The sequence below is a fragment of the Leuciscus leuciscus genome (genome assembly GCF_965113295.1).
Source record: "Leuciscus leuciscus genome assembly, chromosome: 19".
Classification (NCBI taxonomy): Eukaryota; Metazoa; Chordata; class Actinopteri; order Cypriniformes; family Leuciscidae; genus Leuciscus; species Leuciscus leuciscus.
Window position 1 is genome coordinate 6,243,026 of NC_138743.1, and position 23,301 is coordinate 6,266,326.

A 23,301-nucleotide genomic window follows, 5' to 3' on the forward strand; every position below is an offset into this window, starting at 1 on the left:
GAACTGTGATTTATTCCTGTGATCTAAGCTGTGTCTTCAGTGTCACATGATCCTTCAGAAATCATTCTAATATGCTGATTTGATGCATTTCTGAGTATTATCAATATTGAAGTTGGGCTGCTTAATATTTTTGAGAAAACCATAATGCATTTTTTCAGGATTCTCTGATAATTTTTTTGCAACATTATAAATGTTATTATTTTAATTTGTGAAATGCATTCTTGCTGAGTAAAAGTATTCATTTCTTTCCAAAAAAAGCAAGGCCACTCACTAGGGTTTGACCGAGTGTGTGTGTGTGTGTTTATGTTCTTGAACTTGAATTTGTAAAGCTAATTATAATGATTGATTATTTATTTTTCTGATCAGATCGCCAAACTATATGCATCATATTTAAACCTTTATTTAATGCTGAGCGTCTGAGATGGATGTTTACACCAGGTCCATCTTCTGCTTCCATCCCTCACGTGATAAAAACCGTTGGACTGCACTTTCTATAGAGTTTATGTGTCTCCATTGACCCGTCAAACAGGCCTGTCTTTCTGTGTTTTAGTGTCTCTGCTTCGGTGCGATTAGCTGCTCTGTGGTCGGCCGTTTAGCGGGGTTAAAGGTCAAATGAGGCGCTTATGACCTTCCTGCAAAAGTTCACACAAGAGGAACCAACAGCTGCTCAAAGGAATCAAAGTTTCACTCTCACATACGGTAGTAAAAAAAAAAAAGCCAGAGCATCGAGAACGAAACTTTTTATTTTTGTCAGGATGCTCAAACGGAGAGAGCAATGTTTCGAATAGACTTTTCAGCGAAACTTACATATAAATGGTGTACTTAAAGTAATTTATTCGGGATATGAGGAAAGTATTTTAACATTTAACAATGAAAAATGGCTAGTGGAAACGGTTATTAGAGATCTCATTTGTAATTTTCCTTTCCTGAGTCAGTGGTGCTGGATCTGTAATGTTGTTTTCGAAGTCATGGGAATCTTGTTGACATCCTCAGAAAGATTAGAATCTGTGTGCCTCCTGCCAAACCCACAGCGTTTCTAATACGCACAAAATGATTCTTGACTAGACATACACTGAGGGGTGTTTGATATCGACATCAAATATTTATTTTCTGGGATTTCGTATGTATCCATCATCTTTTGTGTCAAATTCTTACGTTTAATCAATAAATTCAATTAGAATAAGACACAATAGGGCTGTTACCAATCAAATGAAATCAGTATCAACAAAATTCATCTTTGCAATGCAGAGGAGAAACACAAGCTGCATCTGAAGTGGCATTTAGATGCATTTACACAGACGGTTTAGTGCAGCATAGAGGGACATGCATGCATTTAACCTGCAGTTACAAATGCATAAATAATGGTTTCATGTTTTAATCATAAAATGTTGAATATTGATATTTTGAAAGTATTTTTATAAGATATTTTAAATGTGAAATTAAAACCACCAGTAGATGGCAGCAAGTTACTGTTATTGAGTGAGTCATTGAGCTTCAACCGATTCATTCAAACACCTGATTCATAAAAATAAAATAAAATAAACCTGATTCATTCAGGAATGAAGCATTTGACTGTCTTAATGAGTGAGTCAATGAATCATTCATTCAAACGATTTGTTCATTCAGTAGCGAAACAGTCCTGTGGCTTTTAGTTTGTTTAGAAATATTTTCGATGGCAAAATAGAGCAAAAACAGGCAATATTGTGTCTAAAATGTAAATCACTTAATATTAACTTCTTGTTTATTGATCTGTTGTATAGAATCTATATCACATTTGTAATCATGCTGATATTTGGAGATAAAGCGGCACTCTTCGTGTGAAATTGATTAACTATATTAAATGACATACAGAGTTATTTTTCCCCTCATCTTGAATATTGGGGTCTTTTTTAAATGCATTTTAATAGGCTATATCACGCAGTGAAAGCATGCACTCTAAATGCACAAGCACAACTAGTCTTTTGTGAAGGATCATGTGACACTGAAGACTGGAGGAATGATGCTGAAAGTTCAGCTTTGATCACAGGAATAAATTACATTTTAAAATATATTCAAAGAGAAAACTGTTATTTTACAATATTTCACAATATTACTGTTTTTACTGTATTTTTAATAATGCCGCCTTGGTGAGCAGAAGACCACTTTAAAAAAACATTACATTTTACTGAGCCAAACTTTTGAATGGCAGTGTAACTCGACATGGTATTGCAATAAAAGACTACAGAAACAAAGATTATGAAGATGCATATATACTCAGAATCATCATGCATGTGAACTGAAGTGTAAATGAAGCGGTTCTATGAACAGTCTAAACTGTTGGATTTCTACAGTCCATGTAAACACGCATTTATTTCCAGGATGCCAGTAATTCTGGAGTCTAATACACACACACAGAGACATCTTGTCTCCTGTTAGCTGAGAGTTTGTCCTCACATGACAGTAAAAACCTGTAGGCTACATTTCCACAGTGATTTCAGATCAATATTTACCCAAACACACACACACACACATACAATCAAGTGTGTTGTCTTGCTAGCAAAAGCATTTCATTTGCAAGCAATACGAGTAAAAATCCTTTGTGTCTGTATTACACCTTGTTTTGACCGCATGTGTTTGTTGTTTCCGTGTCTTTAAGGAGGAGAAGACCCACCCGCTGACCACCATGAGTGACACGATGGACGACCAATCAGCAGTGAGTTCTCAGAAGGAGGAGGAGGAGCCAGTAATTAACCTCCCATCCACACCCACACCTCAGCAGCAGCACACTGACCCCGCCTCCCCAACGGTTGCCATGACGCCTGAGCCGCCTCCTGTCGCCTGCGGCAACAAGGTGATGGCGAGATCCTCCGAGATGGATCTGGAGTACGAGGTGAATATCTGTGCTGAAAATAAGAGTCACTCTTCATCGGTTGTTTACAGCACTTTGAATAGGGTACTGACTTGAATTGAAAAAAAAACAATTAAAGGTTTTTAGTTTTATTAGATATGCAAGATAAACTGTTATCTGACATGAAATTAAATGTTAAAAAAACACAAATGTTTTACATACATTTATCAGGATAATTTGCATCTCAAGTTTTGGTTAAAAAGATGCTATTTTTAGTTGTTTCTACGTTCATTTTAGAATTTATTGTGATTAATATAAATAAACAAACAGTATAAATATTATTATTACAGATTATATATTATTTTCTTTAATATTTAGTATTATTGCAAATTATTTCTTAATTAGTTATATTTTTATTTATTAGTAATCCCAATAAAAAAGTCATATTTATGGTCATATTGAATGGGTCAGAAACACTGGGATCGTGGCTTATGAAAAAGTTACCATTAAAGGATGAGTTCACTTTAAAAAAATGTTTTGCTGATAGTTTACTCACCCCGATGTCATCCAAGATATCCATGTGTTTCTTACTTCAGTCGAAAAGAAATTAAGGTTTTTGAGGAAAACATTCCAGGATTTTTCTACACAGAATGGACTTCATTGTGTCCGCCGGCATTTTGACAGTCAAAAATAGTCAATCTCCGAAAGCAACGTAACAGGGAGGAGAGTAAAGATGGAAAGCTCCTAAAGCTTAGTTCCATATATATTCACGGATAATTTGTTGTTTTGTCGTTAGTGAAAATCAATATTGACCTTGTATTTGAAAAAGGATCCTCATATAAGAGCTGGTAAGTCCCGCCCATCCGTAAAACCCCAAGTGTACCTCTAGGTTGAAAAATCGTCAATGCAAGTGATTGTGAGAAAATTATTATTTTCTGGTCCCGTTTGAATTGTGCCATGAATGTGAACATATGTTGTCTGTGAATTTTTTATATAATTTTTCATGTTACGAGTTTGACAGTATATTGTATGATTCTTTGGCTAGCAGTTGTGGAAAAGACATAACGAGAAAGACTACATGTCGCCTATGTGACGTCACCCCATAACACATTTTCCCTCCACTTGTCAAATCACGGTGCTAATGCTGCGATAATCTATGGAGACAGATCGAGATGCCTGTATGTTTTGGACCCAAATGTCACCATTCAAACCAAATGGGCTGTTCTTTCTTCAGATTCCCGTCTGATGTAAAAACTAGGTTGTAGTCCACAAAGTCTAACCGTATCAAACTTCTACCCGCTGAATTGTAGCATTCTTCACACGAAAAATTATATAAAAAATTCACGGACAACATATGTTCACATTCATGGCAAAATTCAAATAATTTTTTACCAGAAAAAAAGACCAGAAAATAATTATTTTCTCACATTCACTTGCATTGACGATTTTTCAACCTAGAGGTCCAGTGGGGTTACCGGAAGGGGCGGGACTTACCAGCTCTATAAGAAGCAATACTAAAATCAGTCAGTTCATTTGCATTCGGAGATCGACTTTTTTTGACTGTCAAAATGCCGGCGGACACAGAGACAGTGAGTTGTTCAAAATCTTTCTTTTTAGTAAACTCTGTGTACACAAACAATGTTCTCAATGCTGGAGTTCATGTGTAGAGCCTCTGGTGATACTGAGAGCAAGGTTTCTTGTTGTGTCGAGCCTTCTTAGTGTTTTAAAAATAGCGATTTTTGATGCTATCATAGTCGTGCCCCAAGCACTCCCATTCAAAAGGCAATTCGACCGAAAACGAAAATACGGTCAAACTTAAAAGTGGCGTTTCCATTCTTAAGCTTTTACACGAATGTTCGCCTCGGGTAGATTAACAAAAAGAGCCTAGGTTGCATTTTGGCGAGAGTTACCCTTTAACCTGAAGCTGATGTTTCTCAGGACGGCCGTGGGTTCGGGATCGGAGAGCTCATCTGGGGAAAGTTACGGGGATTCTCCTGGTGGCCCGGGCGGATCGTGTCATGGTGGATGACGAGTCGCAGTCGGGCCGCTGAAGGAACCCGCTGGGTCATGTGGTTTGGAGATGGCAAATTCTCAGTGGTGAGTCAGTCGCCCAATCAGGATCCTTCATGAGTGCTGATAACACACATTATAGTGAACATCCCTCCCTCTCTCAGGTGTGTGTGGAAAAGCTGTTGCCCTTGAGTACATTTTGCACATCTTATCATCAGCCCACCTACAACAAACAGCCCATGTACAGAAAAGCCATCTATGAAGTTTTACAGGCAAGTCATGCAGAAACAAACATGATATTTATTGCCCTGGTTCACTGACTGATAGTGACACTAATGTCTTTGACTAAACTAGATCTTACACATGTAGTTTTCATGGATGTAAATAGGCGTATAGACCAGCATGTGTGTATTTTCTCATGCTGTTTGTGTGGATCTGCACAGACGGCGAGTACGCGTGCAGGAAAACTGTTCCCTGTGTGTGTGTCCGCGGACGACTCGGACTCCGGGAAGAGTGTAGAACTGCAGACTCGGCAGATGATTGAATGGGCCAGCGGTGGGTTCCTCCCCTCCGGGGCCAAAGGCCTGGAGCCGCCACCAGGTACCAGCTCATTTCATTTGTTTATAGTTTACTATTGTTTATCATAATAATTACTACTACAAATATTATTATATAATTACATATCAATATAATTATAATTCTATTTTTTTATTTTTTTAATCAATGACATTTATTTTATTTGTATGAATTTATTATTGATTTTACGCACACTTATCGTGGAGTTAAGCATACACCATTTATCAAATATTATTTTGTAATATTATATATATAAGTTATACATATCAATATAATGTATTATTATAAATTTATTTTTTTAATTAATGGCATTTATTACATTTTTATTAATTTATTATTGTTTATATTATTTATAACATTTTATTTAGGGCTGTCAATAGTTAAAAAAAAATTAATTGCAATTACTCACACCGTTTTTGTGCGATTAAACACTTAATAAAGCATACACCATTTATCTTTAAACTAATCTAATCTAACTGGGATATAAATTACGTTAATGATGCAATTTCACATGATTCAGTCATTTATTTGCATTCAATTATTTTAACGCGTAAAGGATTTTTTATTAATCGTATGCATTAACGTTGAAAGCCCTAATTTTATTATATTAATTGTATATGTTTTATTTTAATGATATTTATTTTATTTTGATTAAATTATTGTTTTTTGTCATATTATTTATTATATGTTTTATTTTAATTAATAATATTTATTTTATTTTTGATTTATTCTTTTTTTGTTATATTATTTATTAGTTTTTTTATTAATGATGTTTATTTTATTTTTGTTGAAATTATTTTATTATTATTATTTATTTATTTTTATGTAAAAAAATAAATAATTCATTTTATTTTAATTTAATTTAATATTTATTGTATTGCTCAAATAATTTTTTGGATAGCATAGACCTAATCATTTGGTCTTGGAAAAATTTTATGATAAATTACTGATTCCCTGAGAGACTTTTGATTGCAGACAAATCTGAGCACAGATCTCTTCTGAATTACTGGGGACTTATTCTCAGTACAAACATCTGAGAAGCAAAAGACTTTTAATTGCTATCGTAGAAAAACAATCGAGATATTAGAGACATTGCATTTCTGTGTGTAACTGTGTGTGTGTGTGTGTGTGTGTGTGTGTGTGTGTGTGTGTGTGTGTGTGTGTGTGTGTGTGCTCTAGCGGAGCGGAACCCTTATACTGAGGTGTATCCAGAGATGTGGGTGGAGCCTGAGGCTGCTGCGTACACAGCTCCGCCCCCTGCCAAGAAACCCAGGAAGAACAGTGTTGAGAAACCCAAAATCAAAGAGATAATAGATGAAGGAACCCGAGGTATCACAAACACACACATGTGCCAAAGCAAACTGTCTTCACATTTCGCAGCGATTGTTAACGCACGTTTTGTTTTCCTCAGAGAGACTCGTATATGAAGTCAGGCAGAAGTGTCGCAATATCGAAGGTGAGTTTGCTGTTGAATGTGACCTTTGACCCCTGGATGTTTGCTCTTTTTAAACAAAACTCTCTTGAAACATAACATACTGTTTAGCATAGATTTGGGCATCATCAATACTTTGCTTCTACAAACTATTTTCTATGCAAAGAATCTTCACAAGGCGTGAGTTCCAGTTTGTGTGCTTGAAGTACATACTACGCATATTCATGAGTATGTAGTAAACCACCAGTATTAGGACATTAGAACTGCATTTTGATACCACAAACCTCCTTTCGGGAATACACAAGGGCTAGTGGTCAATATTACCATTACAAATATATGCATGAATGTGAATATATGTATTTCCAAAAGTTAAGAAATGTAATAAAATATCTTAACTTTTGGAAGTCAGTCAGAAAAGAAATCCTGATTGATATTACTTCTGGTTAATTTATTACATTAGAAACATAAAGTCAAGTTGAGCACATTACATTGTGGGATACTATATATATAGTCAGAGTGTCATAGGACAAAATGTGCACACTGTGCATAGTATGCATACAGCATAAATAATATGGTACACTAGCATGCTATTCCAAACATCATCATGGAGTCTTTTTGTGCAGATATCTGTATTTCCTGTGGAAGTCAGAACGTATCTCTTGAACATCCTCTGTTTATTGGAGCCATGTGCCAGAGCTGCAAGGTACACATGCACACATTTCCACCTGTCAATCAAGCCCATTCTGACTTCTGATTGGTTCTGAGGTGGTTTTCTGTTCCCGTGCAGAATTGTTTCCTTGAGTGTGCGTATCAGTACGACGATGACGGTTATCAGTCGTACTGCACCATCTGCTGTGGAGGAAGAGAAGTGCTCATGTGCGGGAACAACAACTGCTGCAGGTGTGTATGTATGGGTTTTTTTCTGTATCTCCTGCTACGACCACATTAATCTGGATATATTTTAAATCAGTGTTTTCATTTCAAAGCTCCCTCTATCCACACTAGCGTTAAAGTCGGCATTCTTCTTTCTTCCAATAATCTCAATTTTCGCTGGACAAAAATGCCGTCTCAGTGTGGAATAAAGTTTAAAGGCGCAGTGTGTAATGTTTAGCGGCATCTTGTGGTGAGGTTGCGAATTGCTCTCAACAGAAGTTACGGTGGCCGACAGGAAAAGATGTCGTCGTCTGAGACTGCAGAGAGTAGCCAGTTAAGCAATGAGCTTTCTTTACAAAAATAAATTAAGAAATTAGGTTTACTTAATTATTCAGTAAAACGATATGTTATTGCAAATATTTTATTCGCTGTCTTTAGCTAGCTTCTTTTCACGAAGAACAACATGGTGACGAAACGCGTTTGTCCGTTCAGGGCCACTGTAGAAAAATGTTGGCGCATTTCAATGTAAGGGGACCCACGGTTCATTAAGTAAGGTCTTTATACACATGATATTGCATTTCTGTCAAAAGATTCTCCTAAATATTACACAATGCACCTTTAAAACATAGAGAAAAATGTGTTTTCAAATGTATCTGGATTAATGTAGTTAATGCCTGAGAGAGATCTCTGAATCGATGTTGTGTGTGTGTAGGTGTTTCTGTGTGGAGTGTGTGGATCTGCTGGTCGGGGCCGGTTCGGCACAGGCCGCTATCCGTGAAGACCCCTGGAACTGCTACATGTGTTGCAGCAGGAACATGTCCGGGCTTCTGAGGCGCAGAGACGACTGGACCACGCGACTGCAGCTGTTCTTCGCCAACAACCACGACCAGGACTTCGTGAGTTCATCTAGTTTGGAGCAGTTTGGCAACTTTGACATCTTACAAAATAAAGTATAAAATAAGTCAAGTCGCCTTTATTTTTATAGCGACTTGTACAAAACACATTGTTTCAAAGCAGCTTTACAGTGATAATTGATAATTGATAATGTTACTGACTGAGTGTTTTTTAAATAACTTTTAACTAATTAAAGTTAAAAAGCAAAATCTGTTTATCTCTCCCCTCTCAGGAACCAATGAGGTTGTATTCTCCAGTAGCGGCAGAGAAGAGGCAGCCAATCAGAGTGCTCTCTTTATTTGATGGCATCGCTACAGGTGAGATCACACCTGAAGACCTTAAAGTGATGATAGTTCACCCAAAAATGTGAATTCTGTCATTATTTACTCACCCTCATGTCGTTGCAAACCCGAAGACTTTCGTTCATCTTCGTAACACAAATTAAGATCTTATTAATGAAATCTGAGAGCTTTCTGTCCCTCCATTGACAGCTAGGCAACTACCACTTTGACGCTTCAAAAAGTTAATAAAGAGATCGTAAAACTAATCCATATGAATTGAGCGGTTTAGTCCAAATTTTCTGAAGAGTGTGGTAGATTTTTCCCTAAACCTAACTATTTGGGTCGTCTCCAATCGACGTTCCCTGGGTCGTCTCCAATTGACGTTTTATATAGTCTACCTAACTAACTTGCTTCCCTAACCAGCTTTCTTGCTGCGCAGCAATGATCGACAAACAGACTTCAGCAAATGTCCTTTAAATGCTTTAATCACGGCCAGAAGAGTTCCCGAGCAGTTCTCAGGGAATCTCTCCCAAGAAGAAGCAAGGCCGGAGGATCTCAGACAAATTCCATTGAGAATCCCACCAGCTAACACGAATACAACAGTTATTATAGAGGAGGTGTGGCTCTGCACCTGCACTGGATTTGTGGCGCTCCGCTCTGGGTCAGCTGGCTGCCCTTGAACAACTGTCCTATAGGTTGAAATAATAACTTGAAATGGGGGAAGTATCATTCGTACACTTTGGACGTTTAATGGCGTTCTGGCTCATAAACATAGCATTTAACTAGAAAACATGACTGATGGAAACATTTTGATAGAATACTGTACCTACATATAGGCAAGGTTGTAAACTCAAGGGCTTTTTTTTATTACATTTTTTATACATTTTATTTATTCTTTTATAATTTTCTAAAATGTATTTATAGTATAGTTTTTGTCTATGGTCGCGTTATGTCTTCCTTTCATTCTATTTTGTTAAACTGCTTCATTTTTCTAATGGATTTGTGTGTGTGTTAAACTGTTAATCATAAAAAATGAATAAGGAGGTATGGCAAAAATGTCATGCTGCATTACATAATTTCCCCACAATTTGATTGGTTTTCATAGACAAACCCTTCTATTACTAGGTAAAGCAAACTTTGTTTGAATGATTGAATGATACTTCATTGTTAATCACAAGGTTCAAACCTAGTCATCTTGTCTAGTTTCATTTCCCATATTTGTTATTTTTACACTCACACAACCAAAGTCAAAGGGGCATGGCAACACAACATACAACGTTCAAAAACACAGGACAGAACGTTTTAGTACATTGTGTTTCAAAGTGTTATCATGTTAGGCCTAAAAAGAGAAATAAGGTTAGATGTTAGAAACATATTAGTTTGATATACAGTTTACTATTTTATTCATTAAAAATCCACCACAAGAGACACGATCGCTTTATATGATAAACAGATTTAATTTAGTCTTTTAATCACATATTAACATTGATCAACAAACATAAACTGAAGCTCAACTGAACCTGCTTGATGCGTGAGAATGAACCTCATCGGTTCTCGCATGTTCGCTTGAGCTTCTGTTTACCACAACTGATGTGTGAATTGATGTTTATATGTGAATAAAAGCCTAAATTCAATCTGTTCATCATATAAAGCGATCGAGTCTCTTCAGACATTTTTTACTAAACCGCTCAGTTCATATGGATTAGTTTTGCGATCTCTTTATGAACTTTTTGAAGCGTCACAGTGGTAGTTGCGTAACTGTCAATGGAGGGACAGAAAGCTCTCAGATTTCATTAAAAAGATCTTCATTTGTGTTCTGAGTTTTTCTTAAAGTCTTACGGGTTTGGACCGACATGAGGGTGAGTAAATGATGATTATTTTGGGGCGAACTATCCCTTTAAGTGTTAACTAAATATCAAAATGAAAACTAAAACTACTAGAACCTAAAATTAACTGACATAAATAAATGTTTCGAGTCATCTATGTAAATATGAAGTGAAATTTAAAGTCAATTCACAACTTTAGAAAATGTAAATAAAACTATAACAACATTGCACATATTTTTTTTCTTTTAATTTTCAGTGAGCTATCCGTTTAATCAAACACATGTGTTAGCGTGAATATGTGTGTTTTTGCTGTCAGGGCTGCTGGTGCTGAAGGATCTGGGTATTCAGGTGGAGCGCTATGTGGCGTCAGAGGTGTGTGAGGACTCCATCACGGTGGGGATCGTGCGACACCAGGGACGGATCATGTATGTGGGCGATGTCAGGAACGTCACACGCAAGCATGTGAGCATGTGTCTTTCTCTCTGTCTCGCACTGTGTTTTCTCCTGGACGCACTTCTGATGTCCCTCTCTGCTTGCCGTCCCGTGTCTCTAGATTCAGGAGTGGGGGCCTTTTGATCTTGTGATCGGTGGAAGCCCGTGTAACGATCTATCCATCGTCAACCCTGCCAGGAAAGGCCTGTTCGGTACGACACCCAGTTTGAGATCCATTTCCGGCATCAAAACCACAACATCTGTGTGTGTTTGTGTGTGTGTATTCGAGCTGTACGATTAATCTTTGAAAATTTGCTATCAGAAGTGGGATAAAAGTTTATAGTTCAGATATAAACACTGATGTTTACGGCAGCGATTAAATAAAGTAAATTACCTTTTGAAAACAACTTGATGCTTCAAATAAAGATTGTATCAATTACATCGTTACACCAGTAGGTGGCGACAAGTGACTTTAAAAAATAGACTTGTTATTGAATCATTCAAGAGATTCATTCAAAAATGCTGATTTCAGTTATGAAACAAGTGAAGTATGTATGGGTGAGTGACTCACTTAAACCAATTTTAACGAAAATAGTAACTTTTTTTTTTAAATAGACTGCAGCAATTAACATTTTGTCAGAAGAACCTCTAGTAAATGATGTTTTGTTTAGTTGTCTATTCAGAATCCTGGGAGAATCATGATCTGAGAATCACTGATTCTCAGTTTATCCAGAATCGTGCAGCTCTAGTGTGTATTGATGCATTTGTGTTGTAGTAAGTGTTCGTCTGTGTGTGTGTTGTGCAGAGGGCACCGGGCGTCTGTTTTTTGAGTTCTACCGGCTGCTTCACGAAGCGCGACCCAAAAACGGAGACGACCGACCGTTCTTCTGGCTGTTTGAAAATGTCGTTGCCATGGGAGTCAGTGACAAAAGAGACATTTCACGCTTTCTGGAGGTGTGTTTACACACACACACACACACACACACACACACATACACACACACACACACACACACACACATACATTCATGCCTAAAGTGAATCATGTGTGCTATTCATCAGCGCTGCCCTCTTGTGGTTGTACATGTAACAGTCTTAATGTACAGTGAGCACAAAATGGATTTGGACAATGAAAAATGTTTGAATTTCACATTTGAAGAACACAAAGTAGGCCTAGTAAATACTTTTTAATCTTAATTTTCGACATTATTGTTTTATCAATTAAAACCTGAATTATTTGTATTGAAGTGGGATGTGGGTAAGTTTAAGGACAGGTTTGATGGTATGGGTAGGTTTAAGGGTGGGTTGATGGGAAAGGGAGGATCAACAGTCTAATTATACATGTAATTACAGAATTTTTTACAGATTATTTTTTTTAAATACGAGTACAATGTAAAAACGTGTGTACACAATAAGTGCATTGGATCAAACAGTTAATTTAAATGTTAGTTCATAGTAGTTAAAGACACTTAATATAAAGTGGGACCTTTTATTTGATCTAATGCAGTTACATTCAAGATTTATTTTATTTCCTGTTGACAAAAGTGTTTTTAAATAAATTGTTTTTATCAATTCACAATTCAGTTTTAATCACACAGACAACTCCACGATCATGTGTCTACAATATGATTATTTTTAAATAATTTATTTATTTAGGTCAGTTAAGAAAAAATTATTTTATAAATTTAAATATAGTATTAGGTTGTTTTTTTTTTAACATTCAGGCAAGTATTCAAATGCAATTTGTAGTCACAGTATAACTATTTTCAACATTGATAATAATTATAAATGTTTCTTGAGCAGCAAATCAGCATATTAAAATGATTTCTGAAGGATCATGTGACACTGAAGACTGGAGTAGAGATGCTGAAAATTCAGCTTTGATCACAGGAATAAATTATATTTTAAAGTACATCTAAATAGAAAACTTTTCTTTTAAATAGTATTAATATTCCACAATATTACTGTTTTTTTATTGTATTTGTGATCAAATAAATGCAGCCTTGATGAGCAGAAGAGACTTCTTTCAAAAACATATTGAAGGCCTGTGAATATTATTTAATGAAACTCTCATTGACAGTCGTTTTGTAAAGAATGAATGTACTTTTCTGAATTTCCTCATAAAAAAAAAAATATATATCTGTGCTTCCAGTGTAATCCAGTAATGATCGACGCTAAGGAGGTGTCGGCCGCGCACAGAGCTCGATACTTCTGGGGGAACTTACCTGGAATGAACCGGTACAATTTACAATATGAATGAGATTAGTTATTATAAGTAGTGTTTGAATGAAAATGAAATAAACATCAGAACAAACTTTCTCTCTCTTCAGGCCACTGACTGCCATGGCGAATGATAAACTCGACCTGCAAGACTGTCTGGAACATGGACGCACAGCTAAGGTGTGTGTGTGTGTGTGTGTGTGTGTGTGTGTGTGTGTGTGTGTGTGTGTGTGTGTGTGTGTGTGTGTGTGTGTGTGTGTTCAAGTCACCTCTATTTATATAGCGCTTTATACAATACAGGTTGTTTCAAAGCAGCTTTACAGTGATAACAGGAAAATGCCGAGGTCATTTCACAGAAAATAGTGTCATTGTTCAGCTCAAGTCAGTTCAGTGTTGATTCAGTTTAATGTTGAAGATCATCAAATGTTAAATTAGTTCATTTGATATATAAAGCAGTTCTGCAGAAAACAGTGTCAGTTCAGTTCTCATACAGCAGCGTCAGTACAGTCAGATCAATAATACTGTTGAATATTAAGTGTCCCCAACTAAGCAAGCCAGAGGCGACAGTGGCAAGGAACCCAAACTCCCATCAGGTGACAGAATGGAGACAAAACCTTGGGAGAAACCAGGCTCGGTCGGAGGGCCAGTTCTCCTCTGGCCAACGAACAAACACGGTGTGGTTATGATTATTATACATGAAAAGATCATGATTTCAATATGAATTGTTCAGGATAGTTTGTAACTATTCAAATCATTTGTTTTCAAATTATTATTGACTGTATCCAGACATGATTTCACTTGGAGGACTTGTTTGAGGCACAAATATCTCAGATTGACGACCCTAAACGTCGCATAAAAACAAAGCAGACAGTGATTGGTTATTGTCCATGTCAATCAGACGTTCTCTTCCCCTGTAAGTGGGTTGTTCTTGGCCCATGACAGTAGACCTGCTACGTGACACTAGGTTTGGGTGGCCAACAGGGAAGTGATTTACTCTTGTACTGGCTTTGTTTTTCAGTTCGGCAAAGTGCGAACCATCACGACCCGTTCCAACTCAATAAAACAAGGAAAAGACCAGCACTACCCCGTCTATATGAACAATAAAGAGGATATCCTGTGGTGCACAGAGATGGAGAGGTGAGGGCTGTCACATGACCTGCGCTTCAAAGTCGAAAGGAAAAAAAGAAAGTATAAAATAAAGCATATTTCAATTAGGAGACACTTATGCATACTTTTCCTAAACTCTCATATCCATCCCTTTAAATTGTAGAATACTTACAGTACTTAAAAGTACTGTCTTTTATTTGTTGAAGTTTATAATAAATAAATAAAAATTAACAATACAAAAAAAAAAGGTACTGTAAAACTTTAGATTTCATAATAATGTGGATTTTACATTTTTATAATTTTTGTAATTTAATCATTTAAATAATTAGTAATTTAATAATAAAATTAATATAAAATATAATAATGAATAAAAAATTTATATTAAATAATATAAAAAAATTAAGTCTTGTGTAAGTGTGCATTTTGGAGTCACTGTACATATATTTATATCAATATTATTTATTTTTTAAAGAAATAACTTTCTTCAGCAAGGACTAGATTAAATAGATTAAAAGTGACAGTAAAGAGATTTATAATGTTAAAAAAGATTTCAGTTTCAAATAAACGTTTCTTTTGAACATTCTATTTATCAAAAAATCCTGAGAAAAAAAATAATTTATAAAATATTCATAAATAATTTTAGCATTGTTGTACTTTCTCTTTTTTGTTGTTAATGATAAAAAAAAATTATAAGTAAATATTACAGTAACCCAGTAAAAAATAACAACTCCATTACACTTTCAATGAGAAATAAAACTAGTTATTTTAAATGAATAATTTTAGCAATTTTAATAATGAATAATTTAATAATAAAATGAATATAAAATAATCCAGTAAAAAAAAACAACTCTATTACACTTTCAGTGAGAAATAAAACTAGTTATTTTAAATTAATAATTTTAGTCATTTTAATAATGAATAATTTAATAATAAAATTAATATAAAATATAATGACTGGCATAATAATAATGCAAAAAAGTTGCTTAATTGCCATAAAATAATAATATAATTATCTAATTACTCTATATAAAAATAATATGATTATGACATAATATATAATTAAAAGTCATAAAAAAGGCACAATACAAAAAAATGTTAATAGTCCTAAAAACAGGCTTAATTTGTAGGTAAAATCCACTGCTTTGTGCATTTCAGAGTGTTCGGCTTCCCTGTCCATTACACTGACGTGTCCAACATGAGTCGACTCGCCAGGCAAAGGCTTCTGGGAAGGTCATGGAGCGTGCCTGTGATTCGCCACCTCTTCGCTCCGCTGAAGGAATACTTCGCCTGTTTCTGAAGCTCCGCCCACCTCACGTCATGATGGCGTCGTGACGTCTCTCTTCTTCCTTTCCTTTCCAATGAGCTCCACCTTCTTGTGTTCTTCATGTTTGCTCGTGGCCTGTGAATGGCTGGTGCTATCCTAAGATTAATATTCAACCCACTAGACAGCCACACTTCACATATTTATTTGAAAACATAACTCCACAATTTTTATTTTCTTGTATTTTCTTGTCCGACGTTTTCATAATTATTTTATTTTTTTGGTCATGTTTCAACTGTGATGACTCTTTCTCTCTCACACATCTGACAGAGACAAAATGTGAGCGAGTTCGCAAGTGTATGTTTGTCCGAGCGTGAAAATATAGAGCACAAACCGCTGGTTAGCTAGTGTGAAACAGAAGCAGACGCTCTCTGGATGCTCGAACCGGGCGAGTCCTGTTACCCGACCCCTCATCTGATGTTGCAGCGTGAACTAACTAGGAAAGATGTGGAAACGTTTCAAGCGTCGAGTCATTGTTCTGTCCTTACTGGAAGCGAAACGCTGCAGTGATACATATTTGATGTTTTATATATCTCACGGAAAATATGTGCCAGGTCATGTTTCACCCTAATATCAAAAGAAAATTATATACTGCATCATGATTTTTATGACAATTAAACATCCCCTCCTTCCCCCTCCCAAATTTTATTATATATAAATGTCTTATTTTTTTTAAACAATTTCCTCACGTTTCATTATTGTAATGAAATATATTTATATATATATAAATTATATATATAAAGCATTTTTTTTAAGTTAGGCCTACTCACGAATGAGAGTCACCATTGAGAATAATAATTCTTTTACAAAAAGTAGTTAAACATCCAGATTTTGGGGGGAATATGTTGTTATGAAAAAAGAAATGTAAATACTATTTTGGTTTTTTGATTTTTGGACGAAATTTGACCTCAGACATATTTACATGAGATTGATTAAGCACTGCTGCCTATTATTTCTACCAGTACATGTATAGAAACCAGGCGAATCGCGGCTAGTTTTGACAAAGTGTCATATTAACATTATCTCTTGACGCTTTTATCATATCATGCCTGGTTAGGACACGTGTAACATCTACACAAACATCATTTTCACGCATAAACACACATTTCCTATGAGAGAGAATGTGCTTGAAGAATCAACAATACACTGTTTACAGGTTACGCTCTTAATATGGTACTACTAAACTACAGTTGACTAACTATTCACACACAACTCCACTAACTCGACTATGGTGCTCTCTCTCTCTCTCTGTGTGTCTCCCTGTCTCTCTCTCAGCAATACGAACGCAGCACACAGTCCCGTATGATGCCTTTCTGCTGGAGCCTATGGGGCACATACAGTGAGAGAGCTGTGTCACATCACACACACACACACACACACACACACACACACACACACACACGCATGCATGCTGAGAGCTGTTACACACTCACATTAATGTAGAAGAATAGTTCAAATTTATATATGACTCACCCTCACCGAAGAGAGAAAGTCATACAGGTTTGTATTGACACGAGGGTGAGTAAAGATGACCGTTTCTTACTCCGTTGATAGAGAAGTTTATTTACAATTTTCCTGTCGCGTCTGATGCAATATTCCGCCAGCAGACAGAAGCTGAACTTCCGCATGGGATTACTTGCATCCGATTCTGCCAGATCTTGCCGTTTTCACTCAGCAGCACGTGTCCAGACACCACCACTCTTACTGTGTTGTTCAGTCAGGTATCAGGGATGTTGTGTAGTTTTAGCTCCTGCATGTGTTTCGGTGCAGGAACTCCATGGTGCAGCTTCATGGTGCTTCGTTCTCACTCTCTCCTGACTTGCGTTCTGCTCCCGGTTCAGCTCGGCTACGTTCACACCGCAGTCGCGTGTTTTTTTGAAGGTAGTGTGAGTAAAAACCGAGACACTTTCTTATGTGGAAATTGCTTCTTTTTTTTTTGCACTGCGATTTCAGTGTGAACAGACTGGGTCATGCATTTTTTAACAAACACTACTGTTCAAAAGGTTGGGGTCAGTACGTTTTTCTTTTTAAAGTAAATTAATACGTTTATTCAGCAAGGATGCATTTAATAGGTGAATAGTGACAGTAAAGACGTTTATAATGTTACAAAAGATTATATTTCAAATAAACGCTCTATTCATCAAGGAAATTCTGGAGAGAAAAAAAAAGCATTACGGTTTCCACAAAAATCTGAAGTAGCACAACTCTATAATCAGAAATGTTTCTTGAGCAGCAAATCAGCATATTAAAATGATTTCTGAAGGGTCATGTGACACTGAAGACTGGAGTAATGATGCTGAAATTTCATTACATTTTAAAAAACAGTTCTTTTAAATTGTAATAATATTTCACAATATTAGTATTTTTATTGTCTTTTTGATCAAATAAATGAAGCCTGACTTCCTTCAAACATATGAATGGTAGTGTAGGTGCACGCTTAATTTAAATTGCCATAAATTAAAATGTTTTGTAAATTCTACTAAATAAAGTGTTTAAAAGGAAAGTGTAATATTTATAATATTACAATAATTCATTATCTTTTTTTTATAAAAAAAATATATAATGGGGTCTTAAAGTCTGAGGCCAAATTGGATTCAAATTGTAATTTAGACATTTAGGATTTCAAATATTGACAAAATCTGAATCAGGCTCTCGCGGTGTGAACGTAGCCTTTCTCTCTCTCTCTCTGAACTGCGTACGCATCAGCCCGCGTGCTAATCTACAGGCTGACTAGCGTTGTGTTTCTACCGTTCTGGTTTTTGATAGTCTGATACATACAGTGCTCCTTGCTCGGGATTCTGGGAAAGTGGCCCATCTGTGTGATGTCATAAAAGCTGGTCACATGGTGCTCCCAGAATCCAGAGTCCTATTCTGGTGCAATCGGAGAGTTCACACTTGGATTACGTGCAAACTGGATTACTGTACAACTCTACTACGTGTGCTGTTTTATAATCCTGTTTCCGACCTGAAGTAAACAGGACTCTGGTGCTCACAGAGATGTGCTTCGAAACCGAGGATTTTTGTATGAATTTGATTAATTACATTGGCCCTCGCAGGAGGGTAGAGTTTATACAGATCACATTTCAACCCGGAAAAGGAAACCTTTTTTGGTTTCTCTAATCAAACTAGCACATTATAGACTACTTGTTATTTGAGGGTTGCTCATTTCTTTGAACTCTTGGCTGACGTGTTGAAAGCAAGTCGACCAACTCATTACCTGAAAGACAGTTTTATTTTTTGCAGTTTAAATTCAGATTCAATCCTGAATGGTTATATCACAGTTGATGTTGAAATATGCTTATGGCCCACAGGTTATAGTAAACTTCTGCTTTAGCTCATGCTCAGAAACCGATCTTAAAGGAAAACATCCTGCCATTTAGACGTTTGAACTTATTGGATTGTTGTTTGATGACATTAATAATTCACTTAGGGCAAATGTGATTCAAAACACTTTATTTCAGTCCATTTTTGTCGTAACTTGAGAGGACAAGTGTCTGGTACTCTCACTTTACCATGTTTAAATACAAAAAAAGTCGGCTTATTCTGTGTAGAAATGCCTCGCAGAGATAACGCAGACCATTTTAGTTGCCAAAAAGGGTTTTATGAAAACTCTCATGACCGACATGATGTCTTTTGTTGGGTTTTGAAGACGAATTTCCTCCCAACCCCCTTTAAACCATTTTCTGACATATTTGGCTCCAATATCATTTAGCGTGTGTTCACACTTGTAGTTCGGTTCTCTTGGTTCTTTTGGTCCAAAAGACAAAATGATGCATTTAGTCCTGGTTCACACAGCATTCACAATGTCATTTTTAAGACCGAACCTAAAGACTCAAAACAAAAAGACGTCTTTTATGACGTATATTTTGTGAATTTATCGAACATCTAAAACAATGCTGTGTTCTGGGATAAATGCGCTCGTTGTGTGTGCGTAGCTACATATTGATGCTATTTTGACCTGCTGAGAACTCGTGTAGAGCTTATGTACTGTGTAAAGGAGTCAAAACAGCAGCAGGAATCCCTCCGTCACACACACAAACCAAGATCTGCTGCGAGGAGACGCGGTTCTGATGTCTGTACTGAACTGTGATGGACAACATCACGACTATGATGAGAGAAAACAGGCATGCTAGAGCTTTCTGTCCTTTTTAGGGTCGCATCTTATGACATTATGTCCAGTTTTTGGCTCGTTTACATGTCTTTAGTCCATGCGTTCATATTTCAGTCGAACCGCACCAGAGTTAGTTTGGAAGCGGATCGAGTCCCATCTTCTCAGAGTCTCGGTCCGCTTGTTTGGTGTACCAGTGTTCAGATGGCAGCGTTCACACTTATTCAAATGAGCAATCGCACCAGAATTCGTTTTAATCAAACCAAACTTAACAAGTGTGAGAGTTTTAACAGTTCAAGGCGTTGAAAGCGAACATCTGAAATGCAGGATGTTCTCCTTTAAAGGTTCGCTTGGTAGGATCCAACTCCTTTAGCAGGATCTTTGTGGCACTGTGCTGGGTCGAACCGCTCGTAGCCTTAGAGTCTGTTTGTGTTCGTTTGGTGAAGGCTGGTGAATCTCGTAACGCAACGTGAGGTTTGATTGTTATTAGTCGAGACTTCAGTGGTTAATGAATTGTACATAAGGTTTTTTTTTGTTGGTTTTTTTGGGATAAATTTATTAAATTTTGTGTGGTGGGTGTTTTTGAATACTTTTAGATTCATTCTGCCGTGATTATTGGCTAGTGTATGCATGGCTGTTATAATAAAGGGGTGGAGCTGTGAGTCAGAGATGGCCGTGTCCAAATAATAAAATGACCAGAGAATTCTTTTCTATTTATGAACCCGTGTGGGAAAGATGATTGACAGGTGATGCGTTCGAGAGCCGACCAGTAAGCCTGTTGTCAGCTTTAAAGAAAAGGCGGTGGTCTTATGTGAGGTTATTTTAGGAATAATATTTCGAAGCAGAGAGACCGTGAGGAAGGGTTGTTTCAAAAAGGTGCTATACATTATTCTTAAATGATAATCTAGAAAAGAATGATGTGAAACTATATCGTTGAGAAGTGACTTGGTCTTGACAATGACTGTTTTTATGTTGTGTAGTCTTGAAAAAGCACTATTATTTTACTCTTTTATGAATATATTAACAAAAAAGCATTTTAACTTTGTACTTTATGAAAATAAAGTAAAAAAGAAAGGCGAATAAAAACAGAATATGTACAGATTCATGTGTTTTAGCCTAGACATTACTGTAGTATGTGCCTCTCAGTAAAAAAAAAACATTCATTCATACTGTATTCACATGCTGCCTTCAGGTCACGTGGGAGCGATCGTATTTACAAGTCGAATGCCGTCAAATTACCGGTGGGAATTTTTGAGTTGGAATTATTGGAATTCATAATTTGGTTTCCATTGCGATTGTTGGCCGCATTTAGTCCAATTAACTGAACTGTCAAAGAAAACTAGCTATAAAATGTGTTGGTTTATGGGGAAACAAAATCCAATTTTCCATCATTCCCTGCACTTAAAGCACATCTTTTACCCTTCATTTTCTGCTGAAAAGCTTCTTTTGTTTGTCAGGAAGTTAAATATGAAATACATTTTATTCCGATCACTTAAAAGCATTTCAGATTGACTTTCGAACTCGTAAGTGGGAGCTTCCCCGGAAGACTTAAAGGCAGCATTACTGTACACTGTTACCTATCTGCTTGGAAGTGATGGCAAAACTACATTACCCAACATTCCCTTCTACAAACTCCCTCCATGTACTCAGACTATAATGTTTTTTTTATATAATTGTTATTGCCTCAATATTTATTGCCCTACAGCCTCGTCCATTTGATCAATCCACAGGTCTCTCTCTCTCTCTTACTTCCTTTCTTCATCCGCTGTAACACTCATTTAGCCTCACTCTCCCTCTCTCTCTCTCTCGGTGTGGCTGTAGTTCTGTTGTGTTTCGATGGTCTTTGGAGTGTTATAGTAGCAGCTCATCCTTCCATAATTCTCTCTGTACGCCGTGAAAGGAGAGACGGCCTGACAACGGCTTCTTTCCTGTGCACTTGTGCTGGGGAACACTTGAATTAAATGTACTGTTTTTGTGCTAAAATCATCCTTGTCGTGTCTTTCTTACGGTGTGACTCGTGAAGATCATTAACATCACACTGATTAACTTGAAACAACTTAAGTTTGGCCAGGGATGTCACACTTATCGAATGTTATACATATATAACAAACATAAATCTACACACTCAAGTATGTGTACATATATGTATTTTAAGGGTCCCATTGCATGGATTATTGTATTATTTTAGAATGCTTATAATGTTAGTATGTTTTTTTAGATCAAAAGTTGTTATAATTTAGAAATAAAAGGCATATTTCCTAGCCTGATTTTAGCCTCTGATTTGAACGCTCTGTTTGAAGGGGCGTGTCTGCTGTGAGACTTCAGTGTAAACGCCCACTGCTGTGATTGGCTGACATGCTTGCATATGAAATATCTAGCATTACATGTGGAACTCTCTCGAAAACTTTTACTATTACAGCTATTATACGATTTTACTATTACAGCTATCGGGATTAACGAATCGTGAGAAGTTTTTTTAAGTATTTAGATCTATTCCCATCACTTAAATGGTTGCAGTGATGAGCATTGAGCAGATGACAGCTTGTTGATAGCGTGAATGAAGATCTTATCATTGCAACGCAGTTTCTGCACTCTCACTAATGATTTCACCAATGCAAACATGAGGTAAGTACAGTAAGAGCTTCGTTGTGCAGCGTAACAGTGTCATTGATTTCATAACGAGTTTTGGCAAGTGTCCAGATAAACTTGCGCTGTGTGATTGACAGCTTGGGTGATTGGAAAGGGATTGTTCTTTGATCACTTTCTGTATATATATTAATCACAGTTTAAGTAAGATTATTTTCAAGAGAAACAACGTGAAGTTGATCGTTTAGTCACTGGCTTGATTTACTGATGCATAAACAGTATTGAATGACTTTGAGAGAAAGATTATCTGTCTGAACTTGAACAATTACACATCAGAAATTCACATAACCCACTGGTTCTTCAGAGGCTCGGATGAAGGAACTAAAAAAAATACTTTTGTGTTCATTTGTACATCAAAACACTGAGCAACTGCCATGCTTCACTCGTTTGCAAGCCATGATGTCTCTCGAGTAAAAAACCAATATCGCGCTCGCGCAGCTCATTTTCTCATGGGCGGGCCAAATTCTTTATGCGGGCAAAGAAGAGAAAGGGGAGGTGACCTTTCCCCTTATGACGACATAAAGGGAAGATTTCTAGATTCGCCCGTCTTGAGCTTTCATTTTCTCAAAAATACCCAGGGCTTGGTTTACACACATCAAAACGTCTAGCCACTGGGGGACCATAGGCAGGCTAGGGGAACTCATAAGGTTAAAAAACCTCAAAGTTAAATTTTCATGCAATGGGACCTTTAATACCTTCCACGCCCCTATACGATTAAATCAGATGTGCAAGGAACTATATAACCTAT

General features: G+C 36.6%; 1 protein-coding gene across 7 annotated transcripts in view; it reads left to right on the plus strand.

Annotated features, from left to right (window-relative positions):
* The window catches only part of dnmt3aa (DNA (cytosine-5-)-methyltransferase 3 alpha a), a 51,769-nt gene extending 29,879 nt beyond the window's left edge, over positions 1 to 21,890 (plus strand). For 4 of the 7 annotated variants that reach the window (XM_082148043.1, XM_082148041.1, XM_082148044.1 and 1 more), the window contains 18 exons: positions 2,636 to 2,869; positions 4,766 to 4,924; positions 5,002 to 5,109; positions 5,281 to 5,437; positions 6,593 to 6,742; positions 6,825 to 6,869; positions 7,469 to 7,548; positions 7,633 to 7,745; positions 8,431 to 8,614; positions 8,845 to 8,929; positions 11,036 to 11,181; positions 11,273 to 11,363; positions 11,957 to 12,105; positions 13,304 to 13,389; positions 13,482 to 13,551; positions 13,908 to 14,045; positions 14,390 to 14,508; positions 15,634 to 21,890. In XM_082148043.1, coding sequence (XP_082004169.1) covers positions 2,636 to 2,869; positions 4,766 to 4,924; positions 5,002 to 5,109; positions 5,281 to 5,437; positions 6,593 to 6,742; positions 6,825 to 6,869; positions 7,469 to 7,548; positions 7,633 to 7,745; positions 8,431 to 8,614; positions 8,845 to 8,929; positions 11,036 to 11,181; positions 11,273 to 11,363; positions 11,957 to 12,105; positions 13,304 to 13,389; positions 13,482 to 13,551; positions 13,908 to 14,045; positions 14,390 to 14,508; positions 15,634 to 15,775 — 2,256 coding nt within the window. In that variant the 3' untranslated portion in view covers positions 15,776 to 21,890. Of the gene's footprint in view, positions 1 to 2,635; positions 2,870 to 4,765; positions 4,925 to 5,001; positions 5,110 to 5,280; positions 5,438 to 6,592; positions 6,743 to 6,824; positions 6,870 to 7,468; positions 7,549 to 7,632; positions 7,746 to 8,430; positions 8,615 to 8,844; positions 8,930 to 11,035; positions 11,182 to 11,272; positions 11,364 to 11,956; positions 12,106 to 13,303; positions 13,390 to 13,481; positions 13,552 to 13,605; positions 14,046 to 14,389; positions 14,509 to 15,633 lie in introns of those variants that run through there. The other 3 variants (XM_082148042.1, XM_082148045.1, XM_082148046.1) reach the window with 3 other exon arrangements.
* The last annotated feature ends 1,411 nt before the right edge of the window (positions 21,891 to 23,301 follow it).